This window comes from Blennius ocellaris (assembly GCF_963422515.1).
Source record: "Blennius ocellaris genome assembly, chromosome: 12".
NCBI classification, from domain to species: Eukaryota; Metazoa; Chordata; class Actinopteri; order Blenniiformes; family Blenniidae; genus Blennius; species Blennius ocellaris.
The window spans coordinates 10,958,218-10,979,702 of record NC_137661.1 but is presented as its reverse complement, the minus strand read 5'-3'; the positions used below and the strand labels follow the sequence as shown (position 1 = coordinate 10,979,702).

The 21,485-nt window shown below is 41.1% G+C and overlaps 1 protein-coding gene across 1 annotated transcript; it reads right to left on the bottom strand.

Moving 5' to 3' along the window:
- Positions 1-572: 572 nt before the first annotated feature.
- zap70 (zeta chain of T cell receptor associated protein kinase 70) lies at positions 573-7,664 on the bottom strand (the record flags this gene model as incomplete). Its single annotated transcript, XM_080506157.1, has 12 exons — positions 573-698; positions 1,329-1,441; positions 1,558-1,698; positions 2,406-2,598; positions 3,443-3,649; positions 3,952-4,156; positions 4,559-4,598; positions 4,680-4,702; positions 4,827-4,908; positions 4,999-5,137; positions 5,263-5,423; positions 7,260-7,664. 12 exons carry the CDS (start codon positions 7,662-7,664, stop codon positions 584-586), a joined length of 1,824 nt encoding a protein of 607 aa, XP_080362283.1. The 3' UTR covers positions 573-583.
- Positions 7,665-21,485: the final 13,821 nt, after the last annotated feature.

Sequence of the window (21,485 nt, the reverse complement as noted above, 5' to 3'; positions counted from 1 at the left end):
GCACTGCACCGATGGACCATTTTGTTTTGATTTTCTTTTTTTTCTTTGTTAAAAAACAATCTTCAATAAACAAAAGTGTTAAAAAAAAAAAGAAAGAAAGGAAAACATTCAGCAATTTGCATGGTAAATTGTTTTCAGTCCACAAATCTTTACATTGTATTATCTCAGAATCTATCAATTGCATGCTCACTGTGTGATTCTAAACCATCCAAAATTCATTCAGCATCAAAAAGTAAATACACATTGCTCTGCGATGGCAGCAGAAGCGCTGAATCAGCTTAAACACCACGACACTGTCCAAATACTGGGAAACTACAATGTTTGTTCATCAATTTGTACGTTAATCAATTAAAGACACTTTGCATTCAAACCACGACTGTCAAACGAGAAATCCTCCTTCCAAATGACGTCTGATTTACAAATGCACATTTATCGTCGCCGAGGCCTGTTTAGCAGCGCTGCTACTCTAATCAAAGCTGTTCAGTGTGCACGGTTCATGAAGCACTCTTTGTTTTGGCTGTGTAACGGCCTGGTTGAAAGGACGCTTTGTGCAGCGTCGGGACAAAATGTGCCCCTTTTCTATCTACTTGGTGGGCTCAGAGGCCGAGGCTCCCTCAGGCTTGGCCTTCTTGGAAATGGAGTAATAGTAGGACCTCATGGACTCCTCCACCTTCTTGAAATTAGGGCGATCCTCATGCCTGGAACAAAGGACCAGAAACAGCTTTTTAAAAGAAAAAAGTAATTTGTATTAGGAGGCAATGTCACAGGATATGAGCAGATTATGGTCTGAAAACAATCAAACATTGTCCCGGTTTCTGATTGTGACTCTTGGCTGCAGTACTGAGGCTTTAGACCTGTTCACAGCAGCTGTTGGTCACATTGTCAGCTGGCCGAGCACGAAAACAGACAGAAAGTGAGACACAATCTCTCACGATCCCGCACAGCGGTGGATTTCTTACGGAGTGGGCACCAGAGGTCATAGGGAGACTCTGGGCCTTCGCAGGTTCTGAGGTTACAGTCACAGTTTATTATGACAATATCAGATCACCGAATTACAGCGCAAACACCGGTGGTCGTGGAATGACTCGGAACCGTCATATCAACACCAGTGTTGTGTCTGGCAATGTTGTGGAAGTGTCCAATGTTATCCAACTATGTTTATTCTGATCATGTCTGCGTTTGTTTGGAGTTCATGTTGATGTCAGTAACTCTTCATCATTCCAACTCTTAATCTCACCACGACCCTCATGCAGCCTCCGGCGAGGTGCAGCTCTCCTTTTCTTTCGCTTTATCACAAGATCTAAGAAAGAATTTAACAAGTTTCTTACTGATAGGTCCAGCACTCTGACATCACTTGATACATTCGTTCTGGACAGGCAGGCGGACACGCCAGGCGGTTGTTGCTTTTGAGGAATTGAATCACTTCGTTACCTTTCATTTTCTGTAAAAGAAAAAAAACAACAAAAAAAAAACAAAAGGCAATGATGTAAACAAAATACAGTTTAAGAAAATGTCGCCATTGAATTCTAGTTGTGAAACCGCGTAACAGCACGCTACCTTGTATGGTTTCCCTCCGTAGGTGAAGGCCTCCCACATTGTGACACCATAACTCCACACGTCACTTTTGCTGGAGAACTTGTGGTAGTTTATACACTCCGGAGCGTACCACTTTAGCGGCCATTTACCTGCAGTGCGAGCCTGCATGGTGTAAGAATGCAAAAAAATCACCAGCATGTCTGTGACACCACTAAAACTGCAAACAGCACTAATATTTATAAGGGCCAACAAATATAGAGTTTACCGCAGAAATGTACAGCTATCGGTTTGAGATCACGATATACCATCGATATATTGAGCCCAGTCATTAGTTGCTGGCACTCAGTCAGTCAGTGTACGAAGAAAAGGATTTTGACAATAGCGTAGGAAAAGAAAGCCTTCCTGCTCCTCATGAAAGTGCGGAAAAGAACCGAAAGACACTATAAAATAGTGATGTTATGATTTCTTTGTCCTAAGCACTGAAATACCTCTTCTTATATTTGCACCGCTCATATCCACTGACGCCATTCTTTGATGGTCTAAAGAGTTTTTCTATCTTGTGTCATTGTATGCATTTGTCTGATAATTAAACAATAATCACAATAAGTATGTCAAGAACTCCAAGCCCTGTGGTGAACCGGTGACCTGTCCAGTCTGGACTTTGCTTTTCCTCCTATCTCAGCTGGAGCTGGCAGCGGTTCCCTACCAACCTCTGGGGTTTAAAGAAGGTGGCTGAATGGTTAGCGTCAAAGTCTGAGGTCAGCGGGAAGAGAACATGTCGTGTGTTTGCTGAATTTAGTGATTTAATGCTTTAGTGTTTGTCATTTTCTCTTGTAATGCTATTACTTAAAAAAAAAAAAAAGGAGTACTTTGTAGTAGTTGTCATCTGCTCCCAGTGCCTTCGAGAGGCCAAAGTCGCTTATTTTGGCAAACTGCGGCTTGACCAGCAGAACGTTGCGAGCTGCCAAGTCTCTGTGCACAAAGTTCTTCTCCTCCAGGTACTTCATCCCCATCGACACCTGGTGCATCAGGCTGACAATGTTCTCCACCGTTACAGTATCCCTGTAATGGTCCAAAAAAATTAAACCAGGAGAGTAACAATTCAATCATTTTCTAAACCGTCTTTTTAGCTCTCTCTTGTCTCTTCCATGTTGATGATAGAATTGGTTGAGCGCTATCCTATTCTGAAATATCAAAATATGAGGAAAGATTATAGAGATGGAATAGAAGAGGGAGAAAAAAATTCTAATGCTTTCTCATCTCACTTGTTTTTACTCTTGTGGAATAGTTTTCTTCTATAAGCACTAATAATAGGTTGGTGTGGGTGGGATGTGGGTGAGGTGTCTGTGTGAACAATTTGTACTTGACTGTGAAATGTGGAAAACATTTCAGTTATAATATAACTTCTCCATCACATACAATCACATACAGTACATATCCAATATTCCTATACACACACCATTTGATGTTAAAAAAATTTATATATTATATCTAATGAACGTACAGTTATAAAAAATATATATAATCTATTTATAATCAACAAGCACAAAAATACATATCTCATATATCTGATTAGCACGCCTGAAAAGTGGTTGGAAGAAGTAAACTTACTTTATAGTTATATATTATAATCTTTCTGTATCAAAGTTAACCAGAAATGATACATTGCCGTTATTAATTCATTTGTTCCGTATTTTAACATGTGAAAACCCATGAATTATGTTTTAACAAAAAGATACAACCAATTTCCACAAAGATCTAACAACATGAACTGTATGAATATAAACAACCGATACATATCAGGTTATTACATAACCTTTTCCAATTTATTTTGATTATTTTTCAAATTTTATAAACAAAAAAAAAAAAAAATCTGTGTCTGATGTTGTCCTCATAAAGTACTCACTTATTGGTGGAGAGGAATTTGTTGAGTGGTCCAGCAGAAGCCATCTCCATGACCAGCATGAGGTGCTCAGCGTTGCACAGGCCCAGCATGCGGACGATGAAGGGGTTGGACAGCTGGTGCATGATCTCCGCCTCCCTCATCATCTCTTCCCTCACCAGCTTGTCGTTGTCACTTTTCAGCACTTTGATGGCCACGTCGATCTGTCCCCTGAGATAAACATTAAAACAATGTGACCCTGTCAAATGCAGTTGACTCATCAATAAGACTAAGCTCAAAAGTACAAGACCCAAAATAAGGAATTCCTACACCTTCCTCTCGTATTCAATATAGTCCTGAATTTGTAACTAACTTTTTGGTTTCTAGTAAGTTGCTTTTAGTCAATTATGGCCAGATTTTGGTAAATTTATGTTTTAGTTTCTAACAATAAAACAGGACATTGATTTTTAAGTTAAAGTTTGCAACATGAAGCTTTTGTTTTAGGACCATTTCAGTTTTTGTGACGTCCTTACGATTCTATCTTGTAGACGCCCTTCTTGACGCAGCCAAAGTTTCCAGAGCCGAGCTCCACCTCGTCAATCAGCAGATTTTCTCTCAGGATGGTGAACTTCTTGATGTCTTTGGGGTTGTGATACGGGTTGAACCCGTTGCAGTCCATGGGCAGAATGTCGCTGCTCGTAGGCACAGGGGTCGCCGGCGTTGACATCCCTTCCAGAGCTGAAGACACGAAACATATCCAGTAACTTTTCTTTTTTGTAATAATCATTTATCTATTAGTAGGCCTATACTCTGTGCACCTATTATCAAATGATTTGATAAATCAAGTGAAACTCATTAATAAATTCAGTTTTTTGTAATGTGATGTACTGCTACGAGCTATTACGTTCTCTTATCGCTTAATCTAGTTTCATAAAGGTTTATCTGATGCAGTAGTAGTTAAAGCAAATCAAACTTTGCCGGTCAAACTAAATGATGACAGTTTGTATCTGATTGTGCTGCTTTTACTGTGTTTTATTCATGAGAACCACGTGGAGAAGAAACTACAGACTATCCTAGGATGTAAAGGCTTATGTGTATTCAGGAGGGATCTTAGCAGTAGTTGTACTGAAGATAACTGACCTCTAGGTGGCGGTGTGTATCCATTTGAGCCAAATCTCCTCTGAAAGAGATAAATATCAATGAATCTCCGTTAGGCTGGGGGAAAGTAATTGGAGCAGAGCAACATGTAGTAAATACTTACTGTTGCAGGAAGATTGGGCGTTTCTGAAATTGCAAGAAATATTAAGATCAGTAATCACACTATCAAATATCAGAAATTAAAAGTTGAACCAATGAACAAACGAGGAAAATGTATAATGTTGAGATGAAAAACAAAGGTGGTCAGTACTTTCTGACGCTCTGATGTTAACACAGGCCTCCCCCAGAACAGCGACGAGGCCGTCGGGCTTCATCTTCAGGTACTCAACCAGCTGGGCAATAAGAGACACTTTAAGCTTTACCTCAGAAACTAACAAACATATGTTACTCATTGGATTACCGTGAGATGCAGAGAAACCTACCTGCCAGATCGTGTCAAACTTTGTTCCCTCTGGCATGGAGATTTTCCCAGATTTGTCCTCAAGGATCTGATAGTGGTAAACGGTTTTTCCATAAACCATGGATAGGGCAAATGTGGAAGACTCTTCTCGTTCTCTTACTCTAAAAAGCAGGAAAAAAGAAAAGAAATTGCTGTGAAACATCTGAAGCCAACTCATCCTAAACTGGGTGACAAAACATGTACAGAAAAAAAAAGACAGAGGAAAAAGTCCATCTGAGCGACTTACAGAAACTTGCCGTCGGGTTGTGCTCCTGAATAAAGCCGCCTCTCACCCTCCTGGCGGGAGATTTTGCCGTGATACCAGGACATCTTCTCATGGGCAGTTGTGGCGATCAGCTTCTCCAGCTGAGGAGCTTGACTGATGATGGCCTGCTCCATTTCCTCTCCCTGAACACATACACAAACATCGAGGATACAAATTTAAGCCATTGGTTGTCCTATTGCATGCAGAATCCACGTGTTTATTGGGGTCATTAATATTAATATACTACTATTTTTATCCCTTGTATTAGTCAGTAATCTATTGTAATGCTTTTGCGTTTCCATCTTCTCTTCATAATTTACTTTCATATATGTCTTTAAACATAGTTTCTCAACTTCCCTAGCTTCAGGGCTCACCATCACCGCGCAGTGACAATTTGTGACCCAATTTAAGAAAAATATTCAACTCATTAGATTCATATAATTTAAAGAGGATGCTGTACCTAAAATTGCTGAATTGAATAATTCTATATATTCATTTGGTAACTTCTCCCAGTGTTTTCTTGCGGAAAATGGATTTAAATTGATCACAACTGAGACGTAATACAAGCTGGGTATACTTAATAAGTGTAAACTAAAGTACTATCCACCTAAGGAAGGCCTGCAACGCAATCTGGGCTGGAGACCCACCAGTTGAGAATCACTGTCATAAAAGATACTGTAAAGGCGATGTCAAAGGGTTATTTGATATGTTTATGTATTTGGGGAAAACACATTAGTAATGCCACTTCCATTACCTGTGTTTGCATCATTGACATAAAGGAACATTCGACTGAGAGAAACGGAACCGCTCTCCTTCATTTGTTTCCACTGAAGGAATTCAAGTTTCGAGAAGAATTAAGTTGCAAAGAAATTACCACAGTTCATTGAATGGGTTGTTTCAGTGACTGGGAGCCGTGATGAGGGGGGGAAATATGTTTAGATTTCAGTGTTAAATGATGGGTGGCCGGGTGTATGGAATTTCTACCTTCGTGAGACTGATGGAGGCACTGATTCAGGAGAGGGATTGTGTTAAAATGTATATAACAAAAAGGCTGAAAATGTCACATTGAACTGCCTCGTATATGAGAGAGGAAATAGACATCACAGTCAAACCATATGAATAAGTAGCTTCAACAGGAGAACAATAACCCTTTTGCTTTGGCATGGTGAAATATATATAAAGTTATTTTTAAAATATGATGGAATTATTCAGCTTAGGCTATAAAAACAAACAAAACAAATCCCTATTAGACAATACTTGCTATAGTATTCTTCTAATTGCTAGAAGCTTGCGAGTAATTTTAATTTTCAAATTTTTTTTTGAAAAGTGAATCTTTTACAATGCTAATGCCAATACTTTTTCAATCGCCTGGTTACAGTGCATCGTGAGGCAGTGGCGTTATGCCGCAACTCTCTGGATAAACTCGATTCGCTAGTTGATAGTGGGGGAATGATATAATGACCTGCTGTCGCCTGTAATTTCTCCTCAGAAGGTAACATTAAATGGGATTTAGGTGTTCACAGCTGTTTCACAGATAACAATAGTGCCCTACTATGTTTGTAGACCAATTTGGCTCCTGTCCTGAATGCATTTTCTTGACCATGTGTGCAGCGTAGAAAAGTAAGAGCAGGTCTTGCAAGATGGTAAAGTGGAAATAAAAATGCAATTTGTAGCTGAGGAGTAGAAAACCTGCAAAAGTCTTCAATTTGCTTGTGGTTTTCAGAATTTAAAAAAAACCCAAAACAAGCTTAAAAGAAGGTCAGTGTGACAGCCCAACAACAAAAGCATCTCTTCTTTTGAGTAAAAGTGGCCAAACAAAGTAAAAAGTAAACATTTGAATTTAAAATGTTCAACATCTCAAAGTAGAAAAAGTTGCTTAATAAGGAATTTGTTGATATTCTTTAACAGTTTGGGGAGAGTGTTCATAGATAAACATGTATAGAAGCTGTACTGATGACTGAAATGCATTTATAAAATACCTCCAGGTTCCAGGTTTGCTTCACATATTCCTTCAACATGTTTTCCCTGAGGTTGTCAAACACTCCGGGTCGGATGGTTGTGTCTGCAGAGCGAAGGCAGGGCTTCTTGAGGGTGCACACCAGCCCGTCGGGGTCTTTGCTGTAAAACTCACAGAGCTCTGCGGGCCCACAATGTGGCTTCCCTCCAGCGATGCAGTATGTCCCATTGAGCTGCTTCTCTATGGAATAATGGTGAAACTCCAGGTTCCACACTATGGACAACACGTAGCCTCCCAGGCTGCGCAGACACTGCCGCAGCAGGAAGAGGCCGTCGGCCATCCCGGCCAGCTTCAGGTGCTGCTCGGCGTCGGAGCGACTGATGCTGCCGTAAAAGAAAGGCAGCTCGGCCGCGGGGTCGGTAGACATGGTGACGCTGAGCGGAGTGGAGCTGAAGTCCTGGATATCAGCACTAGAGGGAAAGTAGAGACAGTAAAGACAGAAAGATGAACAATGTCGGGTGTTACGACGATTCAGTTGGCCTGTATGGCCAACCAAGTAAATTCATGCTGTGACCTCCGACCTCTGAGCCTATCAACCTTCACAAGATAAACTGAACACATTTATTATGAGTTGATTATTTAGCACAAGAGCATTTCCAGAGAACCTCACCTCTTTTTTTTAAAAATTGTCTCAGCAGTGTGATTGAGAACAGCCCAACAGGACAGCGTTCATTACGGCCGCCAGCTCCACACCGACGCTCTGAAAGCAGCCGCGCGTCTGCTTGTGATATTTAGCACGATACACCCACACTTTGAAAGTGCATGAAACTTGTAGATTAACAAGCTGGCGAAAAGCCACAACAGGAAGCTGCAAGCCGCCCTCACAGCCTCTTTCCTCCAGCACGTTGCAGTGCCGTTAGGCAGGTGCTGTTTTCAGGCATTCAGACCACTTTGTAACTGAAGTTTGCACATTTTTCTCCGGTGGCTAATTTAAACAACTTAATTTAACATCACGTTCGATACCAAGCCGTACACTGTGTCACTGTGTCACACTCATTGTGCCTAATTTTATCAACTAAAACTCCCATGTATTATTTCATAGTACTAAAACAACAACAACAACAACAAAACTTTCATAATTAATCTTGTCTCAGCTGGCGGCCTGTGGTTCTATTTATAATTTGTTTTGTATTAAGAATCAAGGGTCAGTTCCGTGTTTCCTAATTTGAGTTTTAACACGAGTAAAATTTGAAATTTAAATATAATATTTGATGAAAGATTAAAAACATCTTAAATGGTACTAAAAAATTCAAACCAAGCTGGCTCTGACTGCAGTCTGGAGCAGTTATTGTGACGGCGGAACAAAAGCCAGTAAAGTTGACAGAAAATGTAAAACGTCACAGAAAGGAAATTATCTATTTTCAAGAAGGATTTAGATTTTATGACACCAAGAAACAAGAAGAGAACAAAACAGTCAGGTGCCAGAATGAAGTCAGTTGCGGTTGGTTAGACATAAATGAGAGCGAATAAATTTAATAAAATCATTCTGATCCTTCTCAGAAATTTACTGTTATCTAAATGCTGGCAATGCTTTTTTTTGTTGTTCTTTTTAAGTTAAACTTCACTGTGTGCATGAATTTCTGTTGTGACCACTGTACAGACAGAAATGCTCCCCAGTAACAAAAGCCACCTTCAAACTCACCTTAACGCCCCTGAACTGTCTCAAATAAAGCCCATCATGGTTTCCTCAGTGAAACCACCGCTTCCTGGCTTCATACCCGAGTCGCTGCCCACATCCACAGTGGACAGCCGAGCCGAAGCCACATGAAGGGGACACCCCACTGAGGCAGACCCTCGACTCACCACAACAAAGACGGTTCGATCCCTCGGTGTGGACAGACAGTCTCCACACTGGCAGTGATGCCAGTGTGCAGGAATGCCTCAGAATCCTTACCTCAGCTCTTTTTTGGGGGGATACATTAACCATTACGGCCTACAGTGAGATTTTAAATACACCGCTTGCATTGAAATGTCACTTACTACATCTCACAAGTGGAGATTTGACTTTTATTTTAGCACTTTTTCTGATTGTCAGTGCCATAATATCATTCAAAGCCTTTACTTTAGGTTTTCAGTGACTTATCCAGTATATTTTTTCACAAATAAAGTAAACTGGACTCTGTCAAATTAGGACCTTCAGTGAAACTTCCGCTGGTTATCATTTAATTACGTAAATACTCACGTTTGTTATATATTAAGGTGTATTGATCTTTCTGTCTGCGGCCATCGTGGGCCAGTTTTTAGCGTCGTAGCTGAAATGAGAAACGTTGCCTTCAACTTTTCCTCTTGGTGAATGAAAGTGATGTTCTGAGTGCACATTTGCAGTCAGTGGAGGAAACAGACTAATATGATGTTCAAGATGCAGAATCAGGAACAAAGAGTGTGAACTGTTAGCTGTGAACTGAAAGCAGCATGTTGCCACTGACAGTCGTCCTTTTCTTTGCATTCTTCACACAGTCCCCCTCAGCACCACAGCGAAGCCCAACAAATGAAAACAAAACGAAGCCAAGGCTTCATGAAGTCACTTCGAAGTATGATTCAACACAGCAAGCAGATAGTCTGGGATTCACCAACACTGAAGTCGCGTCACCTCTGTTCGTATCTATGATCCCTCGAAGCTGCATGACATTTACATCCTAATTGAACTTTGTGGGATTTAGACCGATTTTTAAGAAGTCTTGCAACAAAATAAAAAGTTACACTGCTGTTAGATTAACTGAGTAGAAGTCGTTAGTTACTCATTTGTCTATCAGAGTGAATAATGTTACTTCACATTACAAAAAAAACCTGCTGCATCTTGGGAACAGTATAGAGCTGAAACAATAGTAGATTTAGATGTGGATTTTTCTCTTTCTGATGAATTGAGGTCAAAACTATGTGCTGATTGCGACAGAGAAGCCCGATGCTGCTGAGAAACGTCAGATTTACGTGCGGACGTCGCCACGCAGTCAGTTACATGATCTGCTACTCTCACAAGCGTTAAGTGTTTTCTGTACATTAATGTTCATGCACTGAACTAAGACTATCTGGAAAACTGTTTAGGTTTCAGAGTGTTGAGGTCACAATTATTTCTGTTGCCCTATCAAGAAGTGAACTCTTAGTTATGTAACACAAAACATTCCTCCATATATACATCAACACACCGAGCACAAATCCAACAACACACTGAGTGTCATTTAACGCCCAATTTTTTTTGTTTGTTTTCATCATGGTTTATGTACATTTTTTTATGTGTTTGGATTTGAAGGAGAAGCTGATCTGCTTATCAGATCAGGGGCCTAAATGTCCTAAATCATACTTTCTTGAGTCAGTGCAAACAATTGACGTTCAACAAAACAGCTTACGTATGTTTCTGTTATGGTTTGGTTTATGTTAGAAATGACCCTCTGGAGATGTAATTAACACTGCAAAATAAAGATTAAAGAAAATATGTTGCATGCCCCCCCAAAAAAACCTAAAGAAAAACACACTCAAAAGTATTCATGTTTAGTTTTTTCTCCTTTTTTTTAATGTTTATTAGTTTTGTGCATCTTTTATATCTTTGTCTAGCGCAAACCTCCATCCTGTTGTTGGTCTGAAACTATCCAAACATTTAGTGATTAATGAACAATATTTGTACATTAAAAAAATGTAGTTTCCTGCTTTTTCATTCTCTGCTTTTTCATTCTAGCCAATATATCATAACGGTGGTTGGCATGTTATGCAGATATGCCTTGGTCCAGCAACAAAAATACATCCAGTAATTTTAGAAAAGTTACGAGCGATAAAAGACTCACACACACACGGACCTCTTGGGTGCGTTGAAACCTGCCCATTTTTGGTTTTCTATTCCGAGGCACAATGAAAACTGCCATTTATATTTCGCCCATAAAAAGGCTGCTTTTGTAAGCCAGAGGTACATTGCATCAGTCTGAGTGGAGTGAACGTACAATTTCTTTTTTTTCACCAAAAACTTTGATACAGTCTTTAGTGCAGAGTGATTAGAAATGTACGAGATCACTGGGGGTTTAAAATCATACATGGATTTTTTGTTTTTTTACAATGAGAATATGAGTATTCTACGACTGCAACACCAACATTTCTGCCGTTAAGTAATCAGATATAACTGAATCGACTTACATTTCACTGCGGCTGGTGGTTGTTGTTGCCGTAGAGAAAAATGTATATCTGTTGATCTGAGAGCAACGTGAGGCGCCGTGGAACACCGGAGGTGTGTGGATGTGTGTGATGACACTCACACACACTAACCCACAAATACACAATTGCAAATGCTGACACAGAGCCCTGAAATTCCGTTTAAATGTCACCTATTAAGTTTTTTTTTTTTTGGAGCTCTGTAAATCCTTTCCTGACCTATTACAAATTGTAACATACAGGTTCCAACCACACAAGTCAGAGTGGCTTAATATGTGAGGAACAGTTAGACTTTTGGAAATGCCCTTACTTTGTGTTTTATTGATTGAGATGCCTCAGTGAGTAACTTGGAGTAGTGATTGGACAGTAATCCTGACATGTTACAAAGTTAACAGATCCTAACCTTTTGCAGCTTTAATGCACAGCATTAACAAGCTACATGTTATGTGAGTGATTCCCACAACTGTTTCCTCACAGAAAGTGTGATTTACCACTTTAACAACTAGTTAGTGGTGTTAAACTTAGGCAGAATACACGGCTACAGAAAGTCTAAAGGATCCACCACGAGGGACCTAGAATTGATTTTTCATTGCCTTCAAATGTATTTTTCAATCCCCCTGCTGATGATTCAGAACAGTGAGGGTCCCTGAGCAAGGCACTAAACCTGGAACTGCTCATGTGATATCGGGCGAGGTGTCAGCAAAGACTTCTCTCTCACTTTTTGGAACTTCACAGGTGAACAATCTGAGGCCTTGCAGGATTCGCTGCAACATAAAAAGTAGTTAGCGGGGCAAACGACCGCCATTGTTAGAAAGGCTTGAACAGAGGCTGTGGCGTCTGAAGTTGGGCATGTTTGTTTCATTATTAATGCTTATCGTTTACTCTGCTGATTATGTTGACGTGTGGATTTTATTGAGTCGAGTTGCTGTGGGTTAGCGTGCCACCTATTGGCAGGGACATGCCATTACCTTTTTTCTTTGTACTGTACTGCGTTGTTCTGCTGCCATGTGGGTGTGGAAGGGAGTGAAGCTAGTGTGCGTTCTTGTGTATACTAACAGCCATGTGGATACTGGCTTGTAATAAGTGATATTACTTAATAGTTGGGTCATTTTCCTCATAGAGTTCTTGTTCTCTGTTAAGCACATAGTCTGCCAGTCCTTTAAGATATGTGTGTTATTGTTACAATGGTGTAAATCACTGTAGTTTCTGTAATTATCTTTATCAGTCAATATGCTGTTCTGGTGAATTCAGTTAGTGTTTAATCTGTACTCTGTATGATTTAATATGCTCTGAAGGCAGTTTGTGATTATAATTCCATGATCCATTAATCTAATGATTGTAATTTGTTGTTGTTGTAGGACCACACCCGCATACCCAAAGACATACTCAAACCCATCGAGTCTCGTTCTTAATATAGTGTTCAAATTATTCCAAAGTCATAAAATGTCTAAACAGGTGTGACAGATGAATGTAGATTAGTCTACACTCATTTGGACATCTACAGCAGTCTGGCATGTTGATTGTAGAAACTTTTTCCCCCTCACATCAGAAGGCATTTTAAAACGAAGTACTCAAGTTGAAACAATTCCTATTACTATCTATAAGTTCTAAATACCAGCAGTGCACCTCTTCTATTGTCTTCAGGCTCTCCCTCACTGACTGCTCCGACGACACATACTGTATATTCTGCTGAGGTTGTTTGACATTTACATCGACTTCTTCATCTCTACTTGGACAGGAAAAAAACACAACCTGAATGTTAGATGTCAGGTAACATGTTGGATTTTCCTGTAGAACTTTAAATCCTACAGAGGTATCACTTTCCCAAAAGCCACTGCTTGGGGGAATTTTCTGACCATCAGCTGGTTATTGTGTTTATTAGTTGACTGATAAATCTCATACAACCGATTCAGGGCCAACATAGGAATGCTAACACAAGCCGCATTTCTGCGTGCTCGTAGTAATACACTATTAAAAGCAGCATGAAGTCAAACTGCAAATCTCACCAGATTATGTGAAGGAGGATAACTGGAAGGTCCCACAAAGACAAACTCCTCATCAGCACATTTTTTCCACTCAGCGAGTTTCGTGCTTATAGGGGGATTCTTGGAAGTTGTACAGCATGCCACAAAGGAATCAGTTTAATAACTGCCTCACTCCCCACTAATATGCTGTGAAAGATATTTAACAAAGGCATCTTAAAGATTAGAAAGTTTGTGTTTTCATTAGGAAAGAGGAAAGAGCTGATGGAGACGAGCATCAGAATACTCAATATGAAGTTATTACAATGGCTAAGGTTGTTCTGGACCAACAGGTCAGGTGACAAGATATGTCTGTTTTAAAATTAAATGTTTATGTGAGAACTTGTCTGATATGCAGCTTCACTAGTATTTTCCAGGCCGTTTCTAGAGAATTTCAGTCTTTAAACTGCATCTCTGGGAAATGTTGGTCAGTTGTTGACTGCTTGATTTAGCCGTTATTTGTTTTATCTGTTATTCAATTGATTTAATTGGTTTTCCACTACTTTAGAGCCCACCTAAGCTTTCTAAATTATTCTACCAATTCAACCATTCAGACCAGTCATGAAAGATGCCATTCAAGGTGTTGAATCTATCCATTTGCAGCCCTTTATGTTTAGTGTCTTGATCCGAAAACCTTCTGATTGAGACACAACCCACTCTACTAACTGACTTACACTCATTGTTCCATCGGTTATTTATTTGTTCTGGGTCCTTGTGATAGTTGTTTGATAAATCATTGCGTTAACTCCTGTTTATCATTCACTATTTAATTTGTTGGTTAGTAGGTTCACTTGTGACACTATATAATATGTGTTCTACATAGTTCGTGGTTTACTTATTCTCTCCATCTGTCATTTGCTTCATTATTTCATTTGGCCGTTACAGCTTTTCTTGTTTGTTTGTTTTTAAAAATTTCCCTTCACAGTCAATTTTTCATGTCCCCTTTTTCCATATCCATGTGACTTTGCCTGATATGTAGGAATTGACAACCTTGTGCACAAAGTCAATTTCCAATTAATACATAACTTGGGGAATAGAATATATTAGTTGAGAGGCCAGTGACAGCCAGGAGCAAACTTTGGTGAGACTTGTTCAACTAAAAACTGCTGCAATAATGAGGAGTCTTATTCTCTTCAGGGATTGTTGCTTGTGCAATACTCACAGGGCCAAAGCAACGGTAGGGATCGTAACCATTAGACCACCACAACCCACAGCCCTCTCACACACAAGCGCGCACAGACACAGACACACGACCCCCACCTCACCAGCAGCAGCTGCTTCCTTGGAGTTGCAGGTCTGGCAGGCAGGCAGTCAAGCAGGATCCACAGTGGTCAAGTTATCCAAAACACAAAGGCAGAGAGGAAAAGGCCCGCTTCCAAAACAAAAGCTGGGCTGTACCGAAACACGTTTACAAACTTAAGTGACATGCATTCATAAGGTATTGTAATAAATTACACTTTATTTTTTCAGACCTTGAAGTTATATTTTACTCTTGAATGTCTACACAGCTCAAAATGTTTTTCTGAAGATTATATTTATTTCAGGTCAAGGTTTAGCGATTGGAAAACACACTCGTCAACTCATCATTAACAACCTGCATTGATGAAAGTATTTTTTTTAAATTAAGAGTGACTTTTATGAAATATCTTGTATTATCTTTTCTATAATAAAAATAATAAATTAGATAAAAAAAAAAACATTATAAAAAAACAACATAATGAATGGCTTTGGCCTATGGTTACGAGTCACAAGTTGGGTGCACTTTGTTGGGTATAGTACGACAATTTATTAATGTGTGTGACAGAATAAAATACAATTTCACCAAAGGTCACCCGCCTACAAACGGTGCTTTTCTTTCGAAGGTTCTGCTCTGGAGCTTCCTGCTTCACAGCGGCTCGCTTGACTGCAGACTTGCGTTTGTGCTGCTGGAGGTGGAAGAAGTTGAGTCTGCACAGTGAGTCCGCCGCCTCCTCTCCACACCGAGGACCGATCACCGTGGACCGAGGACCGAGGACAGAGGACAGAGGACAGAGGACAGAGGACAGAGGGCGGATTCACAGAGGAAACTTCTGCACGAGGACACGGAGAAGGTAGGTCCTCGCTCTCTGTGTGTTGCATGCAAAGCTGTGGAGGAAACCGGCCCAGACGTGATGCTGGGAGAAGTCTGTTCTCCAGCGTCGCCCTGTCCTTCCTCCACTTATTCTTTCTGCACAACCAGATTTAAAAAAAATTAATAAATAAAAAATGCGCACCCATGGAGTTTTCCCCAGGTCATCACTGTGGAGTCACAAGTTCAGGGTTCACACCTTTGTGCATCTTATTATGGTATTTGCATTTATCACACTTCTCCTCAGCCCCATCTCTCTCTCTCTCTCTCTCTCTCTCTCTCCCTCTCTCCTTCTCTTTCTGTCTCTCTCTTACAATGTGTGTGTGTGTGTGTGTGTGAGAGAGAGAGAGTGTGTGTGAAGGGATGATGTGGCTGTCAGCAGACATCAGGTACATTCAGTGAAAGGTGCCATTGTGACCAGCTGGGGGAGCAACCTGCACCTTCTCCCTGATGCAAAAGACAATCAGCAACCCGTTTCTAAGCAGATTGCTGTGTAGGGCAATCATCCCTGAAGAGATTGAGACTCCTCATTATGTTCTTCCAAAGGGACTGCAGAGGCACAACTCGGGTTTTGAGATTCAGAGGTTCACTAAATGCCTGGATAACATGCAGACTCCGGTCTACCAAGCTTGAGGTCCTTTAACAGCAGGGACGATGGATGATTCCTAAGGTCAGACATGACGCCTCACAGCAAGTGTTTCACTGTGTTGTTGAAGTTTTGATGGCCATGTAGCAACAGGCAGTTACTCAGATACAGCGATGTAGGGATTTATAGTTTTCTCAGGATTAGACCTTTGTATTTTTAATATTATCCACACTGACACATTAAGGGTGCATCAATCCAACGCTTTATTTTGCCACCTTAAGTCTGATTATTTTGTTAAGACACGGTTTTATCATGATATCATAACTTAGTCTATGTAAGGACTATTTTGTGTGGGCAGCTGCAGCTCAGTTCGTCTTTCAGCCCCAAAGCTTGGCAGTTCAATCCCGCTTCTCGCCCTGCCATGGGCCATCTTGGCGAAGGCAACTCCCAAGTTGTCCCTTATGGTGGACAAGCCACTCGCATGGCAGTCGGTGCATTTGCAGCGGGAGCGATGTGAACGACTGTGTCAGTCGTTTGAACGTGGCGGATCATATAGATTTACACTGAGACTGCAGAGGCTTTAAAAGTAAAGGTCCATGTAAGAGCGATGGGGTCACGTCAAGCTTGCTACGAGTCACCGTGTTTCCTTTTTCAGTTCATCAAACCATGCATATTAAAACATTATTATTATTTTTTTTTTACTCCAGATCTGTGCTTTACAGTCCAGATGGTCTTAAATCTTCTTTTGTCATATGTAACGTTGAGCTGTATTGGTAATGTTGCTGTTGTGTTTAGAGTGAAATATGTGATTCCAAAATCGACAATGAATTGAATATAAAACTTTCCACTAGAAAATGTACTATGTGCCCTGAGCTGCTGCTGCTGGCCGACTCGCTTCATGTCGAGTCAGCTCTCTCTTTCACTAAATATTGTTTCAGACTCGAGAGGCACATTTTGAAAGTCGGGGGTGCACATCCGAGGTTCTCCGGCCTGTTTATGTTCCCACTTTTCATCCGCACACTGTTTATTTGGGAAAATTTAGAAAGGAATGCCCGCCTCCTTCTCTTTCTATCTTTCAGCCATAGAGTTTGTAGTCTTATCCTCCATCTTTTCAATCACCTGCTCATGGTTTCACGTAGAGATTTCACACGAATCACAGACTTGCTGCCGAGGCGGCGTCAGACCATCGACATTGGTCTTGCAGGCCATTTGATCCCACGGCCTGATGGTATTATTAGAACAGAAAAGCTGCACTACGACTTTAATGGAGTGATGAATTGAACCTAATGCTGATTCATGAGCTCTTCGCTGATCAAAGTGTAGACAATGTATGTATGTGTGTGTGTGTGTGTGTGAGAGAGAGAGAAGGACTTGAAGCTTAGCCGAGGGACACTTAGCATCTGTGCACACCACACAGACTTTACTTTGAGCTGGTCATATGGCTTTGATTATTCTGCTCGTTTTCGGATAGCTCCACTCTCCCTGGCAACAGTTAAAGACAAGGACAGCATAGTTAGCTTCAGCATTTAAAAGTAAAAAAAAAAACAAAAACCAAAACATTGCCAATACATCCCTTACACCACATGCAAGCACCACGAGTGGATGACAAGATGAAAAAAAACAAAAACAACGTGTCAAAAAGCTCCTTGGTTCACCGGCTTGATTGCATTTGGCCCCGGCCGTCAACTCCCACCTAATTATCCAGAGTGGTTCAACTTTTCTTTCACTTGTTAACAACGACCCCTTTCTTTCGCCCCATTCTTTTCTTCTCTCTTTCGCAAACCGCGATAGCACTGGAAGCTGTGTGGCCCGTCCATAGCCCGGGCCCCGCTCGCCCCCCTCGGCTGTGATTGCATTTATACGCTCGATGTTCGCGGCTCATCCAAGCAAAACACAGAGCAGTCAGTGTACGTGCTCGCTTTTGGCTTGCTGACAAACATACGTTTTTTATTTCGCCAAAAGTGATACAGCCCAGAGGGGGAAAGTTGTGCATAACAGGCCGTGGAAGATATAAAGCGCCGTCACCTCTGTGAGACAGCTCGCTCTTAATTTAGCTGTATTTCCGCGTGGTTTGCAATGCGGTAATAATTTAAACAGAAAAGCTTTGCTGGGCACTATACACATGTTGTGGGGATTTTTTTTTTCTTTCTTTCTTGAAAGCCCGTCCACAAATCTTTTTAAGCAGCTTCACTTAAAAAGCACCAAGGGACAGCACTGGGGGCGGTGGGGGGGGGGGGGGGGGGGGTTCAAGCACCCTCCCACCCCCTCCCTTGGTTTAAATAAACAAAGAGAGAGCTCGTGGTAATTAAAAGCACTTGATATCAAGCTGCAGGTTTTATAACCCCACAATAAATTGAGAGTGGGAGCACAAGTAATGAAAATGGAGGGCAGCTTGGCTTGTGCAGGAAATGACTGGGAATAAGCTGGAGGGAGGGGAAGAGAGAAAGACTTTTAGTTGTTCCACATATGATGACAAGCTGCAACAGTACAAAGACCCTTTAGTGCCTTTAAACGCAAACGTACCTGTCCGCTGCTGTTTGAAATAAACCGAGAGGCACGTCAGAGCTCTCTCTTGACTTATTCATCCACACTCGGTTTGAAGTATTAAAGCTCAAGTATGACTCTCCCAGCTGGCTGCAATGACTCTCTCTCTCTCTCTCTCTCTCTCTCTCTCTCTCTCTCTCTCTCTCTCTCATGGAACTTTTTTTTTTCCTTCTTCCTCTTTTCAGGAGGCAACTTGTTTCCCCTGTTCTCGTCACCAAAAGGTTTCCCATCTGCCTCCGATTACCTTTGCCTGCACTTGGTTAACTGCCAGCCATCTGGGCCAGTGTGGCGTCTCCACTGGCTCTTCTCTCCCCAGACGGCTCTGGTGGAAGGGGGGGGCGGAGGGCAGCGGGTGGGAATGGAAGGAGGGGGAGCTGGGATGTGAGTGAACTGGGTGGGCAGAATTTATTGGAGGATAGCAAGGGTTGGGTTTTTAGCTGACATTGCAATCTGTAGCCAGGAAACTGAAGTCAAAGTGAAGGGCACCCATGAAAATGTGACTACTGAACCTGTTTTTGTAATGGGCCCTGAGGGTCTGAGGAAGTCATTTTCCATTGATATTATAAAGCAGACTTGCTCTGTGTTGCTGTGCAAAGCAAAAAAAAAAAAAAAGGGACACAATTGGAAGGAAGTTGGGGTTTATATAAAGTACACTGTGGCCAAAATTCGCAGTTGGGGAATTGAACAATAGTTATCATCCATTTGCTAAACTACCTCAGAAACCTTTTCTGACTTCAACAATAATTTCTTCATCCACTGGCTGAGTTGACAATGTATAGCACTGTGGAGAGGACGCGCAACTGTTTGTCCTGACTTGATGTTTCTTTCCAGCTCTTGTTTTTCAATAAAAACTTCAGTCAGTGTTAGTTGTGCCTCCAGACTACAAGGCAAAGAAATGTTCACACATGAGGAAGTAATTGTCCACAGTGATGCAGCCTTGGCACAGTTCTTCCCAAAGTACTGCACTGAAGTACTGCAGTCATTGAATCTTAACTAAATTAAGGTCCCAGCATACGTCCCTCCGATTATTTGAGAATTGCCAATTAAATTTTACTGCTTGTTTGTGAAACCTTGAACGACGAGATGCCGCGCTCCTGCACGGCCTCATTACTGCATAGGAACCTGCCGTGGAATGAAACCTTCATTTGAAGTTCATCAAAGTCCCATGACCTTTTAGTCCAGTCGGTCCCCCCCCCCCCCCCCAAAAAAAAACCCAACAACACAGTTTTTCATTGCTGGGAAAGCTTTCGAAATTCTTTTTTAATTACTTCGAGCTTGTTTGAGTGTTTTCAGTAATTTTTTCAAGAGAAGTTCCTCTTCCATGCAACTCTTGATAAAAAGGCAATTTCTATTGAGGAAGTTGTTTTGATAAAGCGGTATAGAAGATGGATGGATGGAAATTAATTATAAATTTAGCTGGCCGCACAATGGTGATGCAAGATGTTCATGGGTTCAAATACTGGCCCGCGACCCCGAACAGGATGAAGCAATATAGAAGCGAGATGAATGGATTGATGAAATGGTAAAAAAGAAAAACAATTGTTTTTTTAAATTGTGGCTATTGTGATATGTCATTGGGGGTCAACAAAGCAGTACCAAGCAAAGATTGGTAAATGTTATGATGTAGAACAGCAGTGGTGATTGTTGAGATTAAGGACGATAGTCCTGTGTGAGGAAAGGACTGTGATCAAGTTTTTCCCGACATGTTGGTTGATGTAACTTGATGAAATGTTGTTTTTATCATGTTATGTTAAATTCATAGCTCTTATGGGATACTTAAATTTTCCATATGAACAGTATCAATGGTAAAATGTCCAAAAGAATTAATACAAAGAATTAAAGGCAGTACTGTCTGTATATTTAAAAGATTGTAGTTTTATGTTTTAAACACGGGATAATTGTGCAAATAAACAATAAAGTATATGCAAGGCTGTGATTTGAGCATTTAAAGAAAAGTAGAATATCAATTTAAAGAGTATTTATAAGCAAAGGACTATTGTTAAACAGAAATCAGAACAGTGATGTGATAGTCTTCATTGCTCTTAGCCTTCATTGGGCCTGTATCTAATACTGGATTGTATATGAGGGACTATGTTTACACGATTCAACGAGCAATATGGAGATGATTACATTTTAGGAGCAAAGTTATATAGATGGCCACTGGTGTCACAGATGTCATAGAAACAAGCTTGTGGCTGAACTCTGTTCATTCATTTTGAAAGAAAGTAATTACGTATATTTCTGCCAAGCCGCAGCCACAAGTCTGCTTTTCAAAATAAGTGTGAAAAATCTTTTTAACGCAACTGTGCTTTAAACTAGTGCTTTAAATGTGATGGCTCGGGTTGGTGGAGCAGTCGTCTCCCAAAGGTTGCGGGTTGGATTCCCATTTCCATCAGTCCACGTGCCAAAGTGCCCTTGGGCAAGACACTGAACCCCCAAACTGCTCCCATTAGAGTGACATTGCCTTGCACGGCCGGCAGCCTCCGTTGGTGTGTGAATGTGCTTTGGGGCTGCTCACTCAGTGGAAAGGTGCTCTATAAGTGAGGTCCATTTACCATTTAAATGGTGTCAAACACCCTCAGTATCAATCGGTGTATAATTAATACAGCAGTGTTTGTTTCAAATCTAAACAAGATTCTTATAGCCACTCACACCAGTGGTCTTCCACTCAGGACTTTGGCCAATTAGTAAGCTGCACAGTCTGGCAGCCAGCCACAAAGTCTCTCAGCCGAACAACGGAGCACAAGAGTCAGCCAGCGTAGCGGTGATGGCATCCTGCTGCTCCTCTCAAATTGG